The 12,103-nt window shown below is 41.3% G+C and overlaps 1 protein-coding gene across 5 annotated transcripts in view; it reads left to right on the top strand.

Annotated features, from left to right (window-relative positions):
• traf2b (Tnf receptor-associated factor 2b) overlaps positions 1-12,103 on the top strand; it is a 46,258-nt gene that overhangs the window by 8,435 nt on the left and 25,720 nt on the right. For 4 of the 5 annotated variants that reach the window (XM_089129963.1, XM_039661889.2, XM_039661887.2 and 1 more), the window contains exon 2: positions 4,374-4,594. In XM_089129963.1, coding sequence (XP_088986089.1) covers positions 4,374-4,594 — 221 coding nt within the window. Of the gene's footprint in view, positions 1-4,373; positions 4,595-12,103 lie in introns of those variants that run through there. The other variant, XM_039661890.2, reaches the window with a different exon arrangement.

The raw sequence follows: 12,103 nt of genomic DNA, 5'->3' as shown, positions 1-12,103 counted from the left end.
GCTAAATTGGAAAAGGATCTACCGCCAGCATTTTGATATTCTAGGCATTATCAACTGGTCAGAATTTTGAGATCACAATAGATGTGAAGGACTATAATGCGCTAAGAGCTCGCTTAAGTACTGCGGAGGTAAACTATTTAGTGCTTTGTAAGTAATCAGCAATATTTAAAAATATATATGATGTTTGATAGGGAGCCAATGCAGTGTTGACAGAACTGGGCTAATATGGTCATAACTCCTGGTTCTAGTAAGAACTCTAGCTGCTGTGTTTTGGACCAGCTGTAGTTTGTTTGTAAAGGTTCTCTAAGCGATCCTGGGTGTTGACGTTCGGAATATTTTCAAACAAATCGGAGGCTAGCTAGACCCTCCCTCCTCCGCATCTCATCTCCCCCTCCCTTCCGTGCTTCCTGAAATAATTGTGAACGTGCATAGTTCTAGCTAATTATATCCTTGTGTGGGTTTGGCGAACATAAGCGTCAATTTAGAAAAAAACAAAAAAACAATTTAACGTTACCCACCTGTCCAGCAAAAACAGAGCAACCTGAATGTCGGACTGGAAGCCCTTCTGCCGCCGGAGTTCTCGCCATCATTCAAAAGCTTTGCTACCGATGTAAATTCGGAACTTCGCACGTTCTTTATCCGACTCCTTCTTCTTTTTAATTTGTTCTTTAGAACGACGTCTCTTTGGTCGTGTGTCGGCCATTTTTTTTAAAACTTCCCTCTGATGCTTCGCTCTCCTTCACACACTCCTTCACACACACACCCCCTTCATGTGCACGTGCACTAACCCCCCAGACCCACCCTCAAATACTTCTTGCCAGTGATTGGCTGGAACACTGTTTTTAGGTTTCGTGGTCCGCGTGAGACATGATTGTTTTTGATGCCGTTTGTGGAGCCTGTGGTGTCTACAGAGACCGCGTTTTTTTACAGTGTGTTTAGGGGACAGGCAGCTAGCCGATAGTGAGGAGACGTTTGATGTATGTGACAAAAAATGTTTTGGCCCCACATCGCTTAGAGAACCTTTAAGCGTGCAGCGCAAACACCCAGTAGAGCATTCCAATAATCTAGCCTTGAAGTCATGAACACATTAAAGGAGTAGTTCACTTTTGAAAACTTTTGTTGATAATTTACTCACCCCCATGTCATCCAAGATGTCCATGTCATTCTTTCTTCAGTCGAAAAGAAATTAAGGTTTTTGATGAAAACATTCCAGGATTTTTCTCCATATAATGCACTTCAGTGGGAACCAAACGGTTACGAAACCAAACGGTTCAAATGAGCGAAACTATCGCTCATTTAATAAATATATAACAAAGTTTAAGTTTTATAAGTTCAAATGGTCGCCTTGCTCTGTTCTGTGACACATGTTTGTGACTCTCCTGTAAGAAACTCGTTCATCAAATGAACAAATCTTTTTCCGAGTCATTTGGTTCATTCAACGAACGATTTGACTCAGAAAAAGATTAGTTCATTTTGATGAACGAGTTCGAACAGGAGAGTCACGAACGTGCATCGCAGTACAGAGCAATGCGAGCATTTGAGCTTATAAAACTTAAACTTTATTTTTTTTTTAATGAGCGATCGTTTCGCTTGATAAGACCCTTATTCATCGTCTGGAATTGTTTAAAGCCCTTTGAACAGTTTGCAGTTTGTACTGAAAGTGTCTTTTGGACCTTGAACCGTTTGGTTCCCACTGAAATGCATTATATGGAGAAATGCTGGAATGTTTTCATCAAAAACCTTAATTTCTTTTCGACTGAAGAAAGAAAGACATGGACATCTTGGATGACATCGGGGTTAGAAAATTATCAGCAAATGTTTTTTGAAAAGTGAACTACTCCTTTAACTAACTGATCCATATGTTATAATTTAGATCTATTTTTAAGATGGAAGAATGCGGTTCTACAGATGCTAGAAACCTGACTTTCAAATGAAAGATTGGTATCAAAGAGCACACCTTCAACCAACAACGGAGACTTTACAGAGCAGCCATCAAGTGTTAGACAGTATTCTAGGTTATTAATTTTTTTTTTTTTTACCTTTTCCCCGCAGCCTTCTTGGAAATAATGACGGTCCTCAGATCCATCTTCCTTCTTGAAGGCTGCAGTTGAGAGCGTCAGCCCGACCCCCATCTTTTGGTGGGGGCTCAGGAGTAAACGCTGTGCTTCTGTTGAGATATGTTTGATAGAAGTTCCCACGGTGCCAAAAAATCTACTAAGAGAACCAGTCTCTCAAGACTAGGTGTTACTCGAGCTACCAATTCAGTGCCACGAAGCGGCGAACAGGTAGGGAACAGCCAAACTGATTGCTCTGAGACCCTCCTCAGATTGGGTGAGCATCCCAGTGCCACTACATTTCCAGGCAAAAATGGAAATCTGGGCTTGTTGGAGACAGTTTCGCCCCCAACCAAGCACACGAGGTGGCAGCAGGGTTGGCAGAACGGCCCCCTGAAGGCATCGATGGGGAAATAGGGACTTTAGTGAGGTGTTAACCACTTCCCCCCCCCCAAAGAGGACTGCCCTCAGAGAATTTTTTTGAGATAATCACTGTCCTAAGATCTGTCGTATCAATAGACGTCATCAGTTGAGACTAGGAAAGGAACCAGCCTTTCAAGACTGGTCTTTAGCATAGCTCGAGAGCCAGTCCAGTGTCCTGAAACGAATGACCGGCAGGAAACAATCGATCTGACCCCTCTTAAAAGCCTCCTCCTGCGGGTCAGACACTAAGACTAGAACTCACTGGTGACCGATGCGCCCTGAAGCACATGAGGTGGTGGGGTTGGCAGAACGGCCCTTGAGTGCACCAAAGGGAGATATATGAGGTGTTATTAATTTCCCCTAAATTTCACTATTTCCTCAGAATTAAATGCAGCCAAAGATCAAGTAAACACGGTCGAGGTGAAAGGCTGAATATAGTGTACTAATACAGATCTCAACTCATATGAGTATTAACATTTAATTTTCATTAAAATTTAATCTAGCCAGATATCAATCAGATACTGTAGAAAACTTGGTCTGGATGAAAGGTTGAATTTATTATTTTAATATATCTACTTTTAAAGTCAGACAAACATTTCATTTAATTTTTCAAAATTAGATATTATAATCAACACAAAAAGAACCATAAATAATTGTCTGCAAACACACACAATTAGTTTGCACGCAATCATAAGAGAAAGACGGAAAGGGAAATTCCTGTCTGCTCAGTTCACTGCGCTTATATTGCACCCCATAATCTACAAGTTGCCTTGGCAAACGCAAGATCCGATTCACTTGATTCTTATTGCAGAGATGCAGACCCATAATCTACGCACTACCTCGGCAAAAGCGAGATCGGAGCCACTAGATTCTTAATGCAAACCCGTAATCTTTGCACTTCCTCAGCAAATGTGAAATCTGAGCCTCTAGACTCTTAAGGCTGATTTATACTTTTGCGTCTGACTTACGCCGGAGCCTCTACGCTATAAACTATGCATTGGTTTTCATTTATACTTATGCGTCGTTGTCCGTGTTGCTGCGCAAATACACATGCAGAGGGAGCATGTGAAACCCGAGGGATGGGTTCTAGCAGATCATCACAGCGCTTACGTCCACGTAGAATTGATGCGTTGTTACATTTTTGGAGAGGTGCACATCAGGGTACGCCGAAGGTTACGCGAGCTACACACAGCTTATGACGTAGCTACGGCGTGAGTTGGACTCAGAAGTATAAATTGGGCTTTATGCAGCCCCGTAATCTACTCGCCGTCTCGGCACACACAAGACCTGATATAGAGTCACAGAATCTTTATTGTAGACCCTTACACTATGCGCTGCCTCGGCAAGCGTGAGATCCGGGCCAAATCATTTTTATTGACTTTCTTCCCTCTAGAAGAAAGCCATCAGGAGCAGAGCTAAAACTCTCGATGGTGCATGCATACCTCCTCAGTCAGCTGTAAATTCACTTTTTGGTCTTCACATATGTCATATAATGGAAGTAAAATGTGTATTTAAATGTAATTTAAAGGTGCTCTAATCGATGTCGGGTGACGTGACTTCTTGTTGACGTTTATTTTCTAACAAATCAGAGGCTAGATGGACCCTCCCTCCTCCTCCTCATCTGTGCACTGACCCCCCCCCCCCAAACCCCACCCCCAGGGCCTTCTTGTCAGTTATTGGCTGGAACAGTTTGTTATGTTTCGTGGAGCGGGTTGCCGCAGTTTGTTTTTGTTGCCATTTGTGGAGGCAGCTAGCGGATAGTGAGGAAATGTTTGCTGTATTTGACAAATGTTTTGGCCTAAAAAAAATGTGTGACATCGCTTAGAGCACATTTAATGTTGACTTTAAACAATTTTGTTCTGTTTTTCTGATAAGTTTTGCTCTACATTTTTACAGATGATAAGCATTGCTGGCACTGTGAGTAAATGGAAGGCAATGGCACGTCCATCTTTACCATCCTCATTGGACTCCACATTGCCTGGGATATCTCGAGAAGTGTTGTCGGTGTCCATGGAACCAAAATATCAATGCCAGCAATGCAAAGAGATCCTTAGGAAACCTTTCCAAGCACAGTGTGGACATCGCTTCTGTGTGTTCTGTTTCAAACAACTCACCAGGTACCCAGGCCAACCCTCCGCCTCATGCTCTGCATTATTTGCCACCCTCTCCATGGACATTCCCAATCTCTTTAATCTACCACTGCACTGTAGCTAGATGGAAAAAAAATCCCTCCTTTTGCTTGATGTTCATCCACTCTTTTGCCTCTTAACCCAAAGGGTACTCCTTGCATCTGGATATACTTCCTCTGTGGATATGTCTTTGGTGAGCTTTACCTTGGTGTCAGTCATTTGGCTTTAATTATTGTCAACGTTTAGTTGTTATCCTATTAGAACAAGTATTTATATGATACAACTATGGCTGTCACTAATGACTATTTTGGTAATCGGTAATTGGTTAATAATTTTTGATGATAAATCGAGTAATCAGATTTTTTTGTGGTAATAAAAATATACCGAAGCCTTTAAGATGACTTAAATTACATATGTAATAACAAGCAGGCAATAATAATTTGTTAAAATAAAGTATCAAAAGCAAGTAATCATATGGTTTTATTTAACAACACTTTTAAAATACATAACATAAGTTATTTACATTACTTTTAATAACAAATGCCTGCAGATGGTGCCAATGGCCTGGTAATAGTTGTTACACTTTACAGCATAATCAAATCCTCGATTAATTGGCTTATCAAGATTTATTCAAATGTCTATTTAATATTTGTCCAAATCTTTATGATAGAAATGTTACAGCCACTGTAATTACTTAAAGAATAACATGTAGACATCAAAATATGCAAGCTCAGAGCGAGGGTTTAAACTTTTATTTTGAAATCGTGATGAACAACAATTTACATATTGATGTATTATCCTAGCCTAGAAATCTAGACGCACCCTAGCGGCAGCAAAAATTATTTTGCAGCAAAGTGTGGTCTAGCAACTCTCCATAGACATTTTAGCTGGAAAAACTCAACTCTGGTAGGGCCAATCACATCGTGTATAGAGTCGGCGGGCGGGCTTAACATAATGACGACAGAGTTTAGCCGGTCAGAGCAAGCTCGGACATATTCGGTTTGAAGTCGTTCATCCTCGGATGCGGCCGGCGCCGCGCGCGCTGTTACGAAAAAGCTGTGGCGAAACGATCAACTTTTGCCCACTCGTGCTGTGTCGTCGAGTATAAAGGCTTTACTCTGTGTCAGTGCGCGCTCTGATCGGTAAGGTGCACGGACCTCTCCCGAATCATCTCCAGCACCCGAAGCACCACTACTCCGCCTCCGTTTCCCTCGTAAGCTGATATTAATATTTAAACATTCTCTATGATATTATTTTTTTAATGACACACTGTCTCTTTCTCTCTCATACACACAAAAACACACATACTGTCTCTTTCTCTCTCACACATATGTAGGCTAGTTATAAACTCTTTTGACTTTTAATGATTAGTGATTTATTTTTAAAGTTTGTGGGTCGTGTAAAAAACAAAAAAATCCCTTATTTTGGGGATGGATTCTGGGAAATCTCTCTTATTTTCAATGTTCAATGTTGACAGCTGGACTGGATGCGGTAAAAGTTTAATATATCAACTTGCTCCGCTGAGTACGTCACCTTCTTCGTTGCTCTGATTGGCTTTAGCGCTTTCCAATTGCGTGCAGAGAGAATTTGAAAGACAACCGTTTATCCCGCCCCTCGGATTGAGCCCCGTCAATGATGAGTTTACAGACCTAACATCTTGATGTAGGTCTGGCATGCCAGGCTAGTATTATCCTGTATTGATGAAATTGCACACTCACTCCTAGATGAATGCTATGAGCAGACCAAATTCATAACGTATGCAGAGATAAAGTTTGTTAACCGAGCTGTCGAGACAAGCTTCAGGCATGTAATTGATAAAAGTGCAACACTTTGCAATAAACACAAATTGCGTCAGACTTCATATGCTTTCCCAAATGTACATTATTGGAAACGCAAACAAACAGCACATGCTGAGACGGAGTTTGTGTGGCCCAGCATTTACTTTGATTGGAGCTGCTCTGAGCCCCTGGAAGAAACGTGTTGCATGTAATTATTAAAGCGTCACGTAAATGGGTAAATTTCAATCAAGGACTTTTTTAAACTGAGCACTTGACTTTTAATGGAGTAATCATGACAGCCCTAGATACTATAATACTAGATAACTAAAGCTGTGTTTATCGTTATTTATTAAAGCTGCAGTCCGTAACGTTTTGGAGTGTAAAATTATTCAACATACATTTTTGAGCAAGTACATAACCAGCCAGTGTTCAAAATTATCTGCTTGCTTTAACTCGATTCTAAATGGGAAGCTTGTAATAATGTTTTTAATTCCAGTGGTACTGGTGGATTTCCACGGGAAATTCGAGCATGTCTTTGCATCATTACATCACATCTGTGATGTGTAAGAAGGTGTCTCGGCTAGTGGGCTATATTGAGTGTTAGGATGACTGAGGTGGAGATTTGTAGTCTTTTTTTCTCAGCACTTGATATAATTAAACTATCAATTTGATGGCGAATCCAGAAAGGTTCAAACGACAATCACCAGTGTCAACAGATTCACCCGTTGAAAAATGCAAAAGATTTTCGGAGTGGCTAAAGAAAAAACGAGATTTCAAACCGGGCCCATGCAAAAAAAAAAAAAAAAAAAAAAGGATAAATATCGGAAGGGCATTAAATGTAGTCGCGTAATGCTGATGTTGTTAACATTAAAGGGCACCTACGTATTATGCCCCTTTTTACAATATGTAATATTGGTCTCGGTTGTCCCCAGAATGTATTTGTGAAGTTTCAGCTCAAAATACCCCACAGTTAATTTATTATAACCATTTGAAAATGTTTACAAAGACGTGAAACTCACCGAGTGGTCTGGGGTGTTCACTGATATGCTCACACAAAAATCGCTGCAAAAGATTTTTTCCAATAGGTTTTATCGTAGTTTTTGTCCGACTTCATTTTCTTCCTGTTTTCGGTCGAAGTCCACAGTAATAAATTGTCGAGTTCACGTGCGCGATCATTGGTAACTAGATAACTAAGGATCACGCACGCAAAATCGATAATCGACTACTGTGGACTTGGACTAAAAACAGGAAGAAAATGGACTTGGACAAACACTACGATAAAACCTGTTGGAAAGCATATTTTGCAGCGATTTTTGTGTGCGCATATCAGTGAACACCCCAGACCACTCGGTGAGTTTCACGTGTTTGTAAACTAAAGTTTTATGCGTTTTTAATGAATGATTATTCGAGTGCACCTATGCTTTCATTATAAAGGTGGGGGGTGCTAACACAGAATCCAAAAATTATCGTGACAGGAGCATCTGTCTAAAAAACAATCTTAACCATTCTATTTCATCAGGGACGATCTTAAAACAGGGCTTTAATTGTAAAATACCGAACTTGTCCTTTAAGTTATGTTTCCAAGAGACATTACCGGCTGTAGTTGAAACAATGGAGGATGGTGTACAGATCACCGAGGGCGGGGTCTTGGCCACAGCCACACTGTCAATCAAACCCCTTGCTCACTTTCTACGTCACAAAGAGCTGAATCTCAGAACAGCTCGTTCTGAGACAGTGCACATGATTTATTGATATTGTAAAAAAAACACTGGGTGGATTTTTATCATTCTAGGGTGGTTTTGCTCACACACGGCCAACACACAGAATGTGCACAGTTTGACGTGAAATGATAGGCTATCGTTAAGATTTAATCAGCAGGATTTACTGCAATGCTTTTTTCCCCTTAGTTGTTCAGAACAAAAGTGTCATCATTACTTGTTCAGACAACATTTTCCTGTGACAATTCTTAACCCTCTGGGGTCCTGTTTTTGGGGACCTTGAGATGTTTTGACATGCTGTGACATTTGTGCTTTTTTCAGGTGCTTATAAACATATTAATGCCACAGGTGAAATTACACTCTATTTAGCACAAACAGGGCTACCATGGGGTACTAATATATGAGCAACATGTATGTACATGTTTGTATTTTGAGAGAATATTGTTTATGCGTGGTTATTAAAAAAACTAAAAATGAAAGTTTCTGAAATAAGGCCACAAAACACACACAAAATATGCATCCACATTACTTTTGACTAATGGATGTTGTTGCCTAGAGTTTTTTTTCTTCAAAATGATCTGAAAAACATCTGGCCTAATCATTTACATAAAACTGTGAATTGGATTTTATTTCCATTTCCATTATCAAAGTTCTCACTTCACATTTGAAACCATATCAACTGCCCTTTTTGAAAAAAGAAACATGTCAGTAACCATGTTTGTGCTCCAAACTTGCCTTATAACGCTAGTCGAGTGATTTAATGGCTTCAGGTAAAAAAAAAGAAGACCTATATTTTATAGTATTTTGCACAATGATAGAAATACATTAGTATTTTGCACAATGATAAAGTCTATATCGATTAGCATTACATTATGAATATAGCTATTATGAAAATACCTGACAGGGCTCGAAGAACACAGGTAAATCAAATATCAATGCAATCATGTTTATTGTCTTCAAAACATCTTTATCAGCGTGTAACAGCGATCTCTGTTAGCTTTGCTTCTGTCAGGCAGTTCCTGGAATGTCACATGATTATGGTTCTTCTTCGTGTGTAGCATATATGGAATATTCTGGGCAGACAGCGCCCTCAGGCTGACCGTATGGATTGAAAACACAGCACATCAGAGTATCCAGCGCTCATAAAGATTACATCGATGCGTTTGGGTATAAATTCAATAAATATTATTTTGTCTATAGAAATATGATGTGAGCCTATGCGAATCTATATCAGTATTTCTCCAAATCTGCTCATTGTTAAGCTAAATGCCCTGAGGGACGATGTTTTGTCAAGCGCTGTATTTAAACAGTCTTTGTGCAGTTTACAGATACTATTCAATAATGCAATTACAACAAAGGACGTAAGAATAAACGACTTACTACATCAGCTGGATCCGTGCTCCTCGAAATGAAACTTAAGGTAACTGAGTTAAGTTAGGGCGTTCTGATGTGGGCGTTTTCATGGTTTGCCTCAACATTAGCGTTTAAATAGCGCACGCTCTCAATGGGCATAGTCACATTAACACGTCATACTCTATAATTAGGTGAAAGGAAAAAGACCGACATCTCTCTCTTTTCATGCCACATATTCTCCTCAAAACATTAATTAATCCGCTCTGTGCCATACCAAGGCAAAACCCACGTAAAGTTGATAATTCCGTATATAGTTGCAATTGCAAATTTCAAACATAGATGGCGACAAAGAGGGAAAAACTACGGCCTGCAGCTTTAATGAATGAGTATTTTATTACAAACTTTGTAGCATTCATACTAAAATTACAACCATAGCAATTTAAAAAAATATATAAATTCAAAAGTGGTTGAGTTAATTGTCCATGACTGTGAATTAAATTAGCTGTTTGAAAAGCATGCCCCCCAAAAAAGCTATTTTTCTAAATTCTAGCAAAATTCCAATGGATTAATACCCGTTTTAAAATGTAGAGCTTATTTATTTTATTGATGCTTAACAACACATGTAAGAGAACATGAGGTCCCGGTCACACCCATCCCCCGATGCATTACCCAACCACCACACATTTTGTATAACTTCCTCATCTAAAACCTGACTCAACACAAATCCTGGTCATATCCTGTTGAAGCTAATCAGAATAAATATTTAGTGGTTCCTGTATTAGGTCACCAGTTTTTATTATGGGTTTCTCGGCAAAGCTTGCACAGAGATCCTGTAGTCCACATCCCCACTGCTTTACAAGCAAGGATAGATGCAGTAATTTTGCCAAACCCACCTGCTTGTCACAGAGTCATCTGTAACACCTGCCACACCATCGGGCTCTAATAACCCAAATCCATTCATTCGCTCATTATCTCCTGAATACTAATTCACCACACTTGCACCCGCTCATCACTTCCAGCACTTAAAAACCCTCACGTCCCTTCATTTATTGTCTGGTCTCATCAGAGAATGTTAGACTCCCTGTCACTCCTGAAAGATCCTGGTTTCCTCAATCGTCTGGAAAGCATCAATATCTACCTCAGGCTTGTGCACCTCCACCATCTGCTTATTAAATAAAGCTTCTCACCTGCCATTCTTCTGTGTCTCTCTTCTGTTCGTGACAGAAGACCAGACCTTTGATATGCAAGTACCCTTGAAGAAGGCCAATCACGGGTCCCTTGCGTTGAACAAACTCCTCCCGGCAGCCAGTCAGTTCCTCCCGATCCTGACCCGCATGTACCGCCGACGATCTACAGTCCTATCGCCCGTCCAACTACATACTCCGGAGAAGCGGAGGGCTGCAATGGTTTTCTACTTCAGTGCTCACTCTATATTGAGGCGCAACCGCAGGTTTTTCCCACTAATTGTACCAAGATTGTCTGCGTGATCTCCCTCCTCTCTGGTCGAGCTCTCCAGTGGGCCCAAAACATCTGGGACTCAAACGGCGCTCTCACTCGCTCATGGGAAGCATTCATTGCGCATTTTAAGGAAGTTTTCGGCCTTAACACTTCCGCTCTCTCAGTCCATGATCAGCTCTACCACCATCGTCAGGGAAATGCCTCGGTGAGTGAGTACACGCATCAGTTTCGCACTCTAGCGGCCAACAGTGGGTGGAATGAGACTGCGCTTATCACCTGTTTCCATCAAGGTCTGAATCCCCGCATTCGTCAGCAGATTGCTGTCCATGATGATACCATGCGTCTAGAAGCGATCTTTCAACGCACCATTAGAATTTCCCAATGTTTATCAGCATGTTCACTGGATCAGCCTGCGGGACCCTCCCGACGTACTGCATCATGTCTATCCCTTCCGGCGCCAGAACCCATGGAAGTGGATTTTCCACTTAAAGCGTCGCATTAAACTTGCACTCTGCCTGTACTGTGGTTCGGGTGAACATCACATCAGCCAATGCCCAATTACGACCACCACGCGCTGCGGTGAGTTCCATTACTATTCCTCCCATGATTACTCCGCTAACGCACTCCAGTGATGGTCTTAACTGGTTCTCGCTATGTTCCAGCGTATGCCCTCATCAACACTGGCTCCTCGGGCAACTTCATTTCCGTCCAACCCCTCAAGAGACTCCACCTCCCGAGGCGAAGGTCCCCAAAGAGGCTATAAATTCAGACCATACTAGGTAAGCCACTGGGCCGAGGTCAAGTTTGTTACCAATCTCCCACTGTTATGTATTCAGTAAACAACGTGCCACCCAATTGCCACCTCACCGGCCGTGGGATTGCACCATAGACCTGTTGCCCCGTACCATCCCTCCAAAGGGCCGAATTTATCCGCTGTCCATACCAGAGCAGAAAGCATTAGATGAGTATATAAAAGAAGCCTTGAAACAACGCTTCATTCGGCCATCCACCTGTCCTGCTGCATCTAGTTTCTTTTTCGTGGGGAAGAAGGATGGTGGCTTACGGCCGTGTATTGACTATAGTGCGCTCAACGAGCGAACAGTCAAGTTCCGCTACCCCCTTCCCAAATCTTCAGCAAACTGGATCTCAAAAGTGCCTACAACCTCGTACGCATTAGAAGAGGCGACAAA

Source organism: Pimephales promelas, chromosome 4 (assembly GCF_988280905.1).
Source record: "Pimephales promelas chromosome 4, fPimPro1.hap1.1, whole genome shotgun sequence".
NCBI classification, from domain to species: Eukaryota; Metazoa; Chordata; class Actinopteri; order Cypriniformes; family Leuciscidae; genus Pimephales; species Pimephales promelas.
The sequence above is the reverse complement of the archived record's forward strand: the minus strand, read 5'-3'. Positions and strand labels throughout refer to the sequence as shown.